The 6,010-nt window shown below is 41.3% G+C and overlaps 1 protein-coding gene across 1 annotated transcript in view; it reads right to left on the bottom strand.

Moving 5' to 3' along the window:
* Window positions 1–1,625: 1,625 nt before the first annotated feature.
* LOC124789021 (UDP-glycosyltransferase UGT5-like) overlaps window positions 1,626–6,010 on the bottom strand; it is a 21,461-nt gene continuing 17,076 nt past the window's right edge. Inside the window, exons 2-4 of the mRNA XM_047256308.1 lie at window positions 5,507–5,729; window positions 5,202–5,421; window positions 1,626–1,902 (exon numbers count right to left, since the gene is read on the bottom strand). Coding sequence (XP_047112264.1) covers window positions 1,626–1,902; window positions 5,202–5,421; window positions 5,507–5,729 — 720 coding nt within the window. The remainder of the gene's footprint in view (window positions 1,903–5,201; window positions 5,422–5,506; window positions 5,730–6,010) is intronic.

The raw sequence follows: 6,010 nt of genomic DNA, 5'->3' as shown, positions 1-6,010 counted from the left end.
TATCAAGGAAAGAAAGTAACTGCTACAAAACAATGAACTAGATGAGAAGAATTGCTTGATAAACAAGGAATACAGATAAAGGGAACGAAAAAGCTGTAAATTTTATAATAAATAGTCAACTGCATTCATAATTCTCTACAAATTCAACCTACAAAAGCCAAAGGAATTCGACTGGAAGGTATAGTTTGAAACATTGCTTATAATATAGAAATAGAGCCATGTCCTGTTAACATTATTGCCCAGTTTTATGGCTTTGTAACTTTTTTATGTGCAATAAATAAAATATATAACAAACTTACGTATTAATATATGTTTTAAACTTCTATTGTAGTATTACCTACAGTTTTCTAAAGGGAATGTGAGTTCACTTTAACTTAAAATTAATTTAGGACTGAGGCTGTTTCTATGTAACTATTAGCTTGATCTGTATCTTGGGGGAATGAATGAGTAAATGTAGTCGAAGTGTAAGCTCTGATGGTACAAAAAAGAATTATGTGCTTACGATGAGGAACTGAATAGAAAGTCTCAAGTATTTGGTTTGTAACTTTCTGCACACATTCAACAGATGGTTTTGCGCAATTCTTTGTATGAAATGGTGAATTGTATTTTATCCTATAAATCATTACAGATGCCGTGGTAAAATATGAGTGTGTATTCACATCTCTCAAACCTCTGTTATTAACTGTTTAGATACGTTGGAGTAATTTATTTTCATTGCTACATCCGATGAGGTATTAGGTCACTGTTCTCTGTCATATTTGTTGCAGCCATGACCGGTACAGATCCATATGTAACTTTTTTTGCATGATCAAGCGTGATAACACTTAAGTAACCATCTCCTACATACAGATAGTTTGTTTTGATCTTGGTAGGACTGTTTATCTCTTTTATGCTTAGTGTACTTTATGCAGTTTGTAAATTTATTTCCGTAGGTATTATAGCGGGACACAGTTCCATCCATACAATTTAAAACGAGACTCGTCCGACTAGGCAACATGTTTCCAGTCATCAACAACCCAATGTCGGTGTTGATGGTCTCAGGCGAGGCGTAAAGCTTTGTGCTGCACAGTCATCGAAGGTACATGAGTAAGCCCATATGGATGATGTTTCGTTGAATGGTTCGCACGCTGATATTTGTTGATGGCCCAGCATTAAAATTTTAACCAATTTGGGAAGGGTTGAACTTGTGTCACTTTGAACAATTCTCTTCAGTCGTTGTTGGTCCCGTTCTTGCAGGATCCTGCCTCACCGATGTCGGAGATTTGATGTTCCTCAGGATTCCTGACATTCACAGTACACTCATGAAATGGTCGTACAGGAAAAAACCCGCTTCATTGTTACCACAGAGATGCTGTCTCCCTTCGCTCGTGACACGAGATACCCGTTGTACTAGAAGAAAAACACTGTCAGTTCCATTATTTTAACAAATAAGTAAATATAAATTATATTTAGGCAACCTGCACAGCAGGAATAAATTTCTATTACATTCTGTAAAGACAAGATATCACATGCCAGGATCCACAAATTGCCCCATATTATTTTTAACGTCCAATTTCGTTTATCTGAGATGCTAAGAAATATTATTTCTTGTGTCCATGATGGGAAAATTTTGCCATCGAGTTTCATCACAATGTCTTCTGCTTGAGAAAACCACGTGCTGAAGTTCTGCAGTAGCAAGTTGTCTTGTACAGTACGTAAACCGCAATGGACGCCGCTGCAACCACGAATGCGATGACGTCGAGCAACAGCAGCTGCCACCAGCTCAGGTCGAGGGCTGCGCTGCGCAAGTGGGGAGCTCCATTGTGACGTATCACGTATTCTATCCACCAGACGGCAGTGTCCAGGGACCTCTCCTGGTGCTCGCGGAACACCGCTGAGAACCGTTTCATGTTCTCCTTGTAGCTGTGGAATGAGGAAATAAATAGTATCATGAGCAAATAATATTCGAAGTTCCTGCACACAAAGAAACCAGAATAGATGCACATTTCACAGGTAAAGGAAGGAAATTTAAAGAAAAATTCATTTAATCATCTAGAATGTTACTGACACAAAGAAACTTAATTTTCGTCATCATGAGACGAGAAACAGTTACCACTGAAATATAGGAATAAAACGTTTAAAAGAAATTAGAATTATCAGAAAGAAGCCTGTTCATAAAATAGGTAAAGTATATCTCATGAATTAATCTTACTACATAGCCCTCTCGTTCCTACTATCAAGCCTGTATTGTCCCAAACTCTTTCTTCTATTGCTTCCCCCTCTACTACGTTACAACCCCCCATGATCATAAGATTATCATCACTTTTTACATTCTGAAATACCCATTCTGTATCGTATAATTTCTCTATCTCTTCTTCTTCGGCATATGTACCTTAACTACTGTTGTTGGCACTGGTTTGCAGTCGACTCCGATGGGAACTATTCTACATCTACATCTACATTCATACTCCGCAAGCCACCTGACGGTGTGTGGCGGAGGGTACCTTGAGTACCTCTATCGGTTCTCCCTTCTATTCCAGTCTCGTATTGTTCGTGGAAAGAAGGATTGTCGGTATGCCTCTGTGTGGGCTCTAATCTCTCTGATTTTATCCTCATGGTCTCTTTGCGAGATATACGTAGGAGGGAGCAATATAGTGCTTGACTCCTCGGTGAAGGTATGTTCTCGAAACTTCAACAAAAGCCCGTACCGAGCTACTGAGCGTCTCTCCTGCAGAGTCTTCCACTGGAGTTTATCTATCATCTCCGTAACGCTTTCGCGATTACTAAATGATCCTGTAACGAAGCGCGCTGCTCTCCGTTGGATCTTCTCTATCTCTTCTATCAACCCTATCTGGTACGGATCCCACACTGCTGAGCAGTATTCAAGCAGTGGGTGAACAAGCGTACTGTAACCTACTTCCTTTATTTTCGGATTGCATTTCCTTAAGATTCTTCCAATGAATCTCAGTCTGGCATCTGCTTTACCGACGATCAACTTTATATGATCATTCCATTTTGAATCACTCCTATAGCGTACTCCCAGATAATTTATGTAATTAACTGCTTCCACTTGCTGACCTGCTATACTGTAGCTAAATGATACGGGATCTTTCTTTCCATGTATTCGCAGCACATTACACTTGTCTACATTGAGATTCAATTGCCATTCCCTGCACCATGCGTCAATTCGCTGCAGATCCTCCTGCATTTCAGTACAATTTTCCATTGTTAAAACCAGTCGATATACCACAGCATCATCTGCAAAAAGCCTCAGTGAACTTCCGATGTCATCCACAAGGTCATTTATGTATATTGTGAATAGCAACGGTCCTACGACACTCTCCTGCGGCACACCTGAAATCACTCTTACTTCGGAAGACTTCTCTCCATTGAGAATGACATGCTGCGTTCTGTTATCTAGGAACTCTTCAATCCAATCACACAATTGGTCTGATAGTCCATATGCTCTTACTTTGTTCATTAAACGACTGTGGGGAATTGTATCGAACGCCTTGCGGAAGTCAAGAAACACAGCATCTACCTACGAACCCGTGCCTATGGCCCTCTGAGACTCGTGGACGAATAGCGCGAGCTGGGTTTCACACGATTGTCTTTTTCGAAACCCATGCTGATTCCTACAGAGTAGATTTCTAGTTTCCAGAAAAGTCATTATACTCGAACATAATACGTGTTCCAAATTTCTACTATAATTTTTTTCTGAAATTACAATGAAATGAGCACCCTTAGCTGCTTACAGGCGTTGACATACGTCAACGGGAACAGATGAAAACGTGTGCCCCGACCTGGACTCGAACCCGAGATCTCCTGCTTACATGGCAGATGCTCTATCTATCTGAGCCACCGAGGACACTGAACTGTTCACAATAACTCACTCTCTGTCCTTTCTTCTTATTCATGTCCGCCCCCGGTAGCTGAGTGGTCAGCGCGACAGACTGTCAATCCTGAGGGCCCGGGTTCGATTCCCGGCTGGGTCGGAGATTTTCTCCGCTCAGGGACTGGGTGTTGTGTTGTCCTAATCATCATCATATCATCCCCATCGACGCGCAAGTCGCCGAAGTGGCGTCAAATCGAAAGACTTGCACCAGGCGACAGGTCTACCCGACGGGAGGCCCTCGTCACACGACATTTCATTTCATTTCTTATTATTCATAACGAATCCTACTCGTCCAGCAATTTCTGCTGCTGTAGATATTACCCTATATTCGTCTGACTAGGAAATCTTATCTTGTTTCCATTTCACTTCAGTTACCCCACTATAACTGGACTGAGTCAATACATATCTATTTCAGATGTTCTAGTTTTCTTACCACTCCGACTCGCGGAAGTTGCCCTTTTTGTTGAATGTTCAATGTTTTTCTTACTCTGACCTCTCCCTTGATAGTCCACTCTTGCAGATTGGAATGGTTAACTAATCCAGAATCTTTTTCCAATGGCCCTCTTAGATGAGGTTGGAAGAACCAGGGTTACTCCTTAGACCGGGAGTTTCCACCAGTCGCCATTGCTGATGGCCAAAGTTTGGACAATAGCTGGGTTCGGATGCGGACCCACAATGCTTGGCTGTTCGTCAAAGACGCTACCCCTGTACCACAGGCCACCTCGAACGCGGATAACAGACTTAACGTATGGATGCGAATTAGCGAAATGCGAAAGTATTGCAGGTGGTATTTTTCTTATAGCTATGACTGAGGTTAAAGAAAACTTACTTTTTTAAGTTTGCAAGACATTACGGATTAATATCGAACTATTCACCGTAAAGCAAAAGATATGTGTATGCTGATGGTTATATTTCAAATCTAGGCACTTAGAACCCATTTTGTAGCACGTCAAGTGCTACAACGTTAGTATGACCAAGCAGATACTTAGACATCTTAGTTAATAGCGTCCCATATGAACTCCATTACTTTAGGTTCAGATGTGGTTATGTGATGCAAAGGACATAAACAACATTGAAACCGACACAATTACTTATGGTGCACAAAAGATAGGAAGTTACAACAGTTAACAAAAAAATTGTGATTGCTGATATTTTAATTTCAACCAGTTTAGAATTAAGAACTGTGGTACTTAGAGTTGATCATAGCGAGGTACAAACAGCACGATCTGTCTAGCAATGTTTCTGTTAGATGTAACAAAAACGTTAGTTCGTGGATGTATGTGAAACATTAATTTTTTTGTTTTAAAACGCTGACAAGTATCCTTACCTTTCATTGCCAAGAACTGTGTGAACGGCTTTCAGAACAGTATCGGTAGTGACATCTCTGAACAGCAGACGGCAGCCTATACCAGCTTGCAACATCTTAGCCACATTGTGGTGCTGATCAGCAAAGAAAGGAATGCCAAGCAGAGGCACTGCGAAGTAACTTGCTTCATTCATGCTTTGGAGTCCTCCTTGGGTTATGAAGAGACGAATGTTTGGATGTGCTGGGAAAGCAAAATAAAAAAAGTTAAGACACATGGTTTTTGCAGAGCTCTTCGTACAGGACTAGTACACTGAACAGAACCTTACCCAAGACGTCCTGCTGGGGCAGCCACTTGGCTATCATGACGTTCTCCGGCTGTCCAGGCAGGCTGTCCACCTCCCACTTCCAAAGTACCCGCTGCGGCAGCTGTGCGAAGGCTTCGAGGAACGCTCGCCTTTTGTCCTCTGGCAATGTGCTGCCCTTCACATTGCTGCCGAAGCTGAAGTAAATTACACCATCTGTTGCACCGTCAAGGAAGTTCTTGATATCCTACAAAAAGAAATGATTATTAACTTACTACTAAGCGCACAGTGTGCCTTCCGATGTATAACGTTTCATTCTATCCCGAAAATAAACTGCTCGCGCTTTATAGTGTACTAGCGACCTGGCCCAGCTTCGCTAGACGACTTATCTCCTGTACTGTATTTTATTCGTGGGCCATTGAGTACAATAAAATTCAGAGAACAAGATAAAGTAACTGAATGTCATCATCACTTTCATATATTATATGTGTGTGGTGTCTGTTCTTTCGCACATGTCCAAAAGAACAG

This window comes from Schistocerca piceifrons, chromosome 3 (assembly GCF_021461385.2).
Source record: "Schistocerca piceifrons isolate TAMUIC-IGC-003096 chromosome 3, iqSchPice1.1, whole genome shotgun sequence".
Taxonomy (NCBI): domain Eukaryota; kingdom Metazoa; phylum Arthropoda; class Insecta; order Orthoptera; family Acrididae; genus Schistocerca; species Schistocerca piceifrons.
The sequence above is the reverse complement of the archived record's forward strand: the minus strand, read 5'-3'. Positions and strand labels throughout refer to the sequence as shown.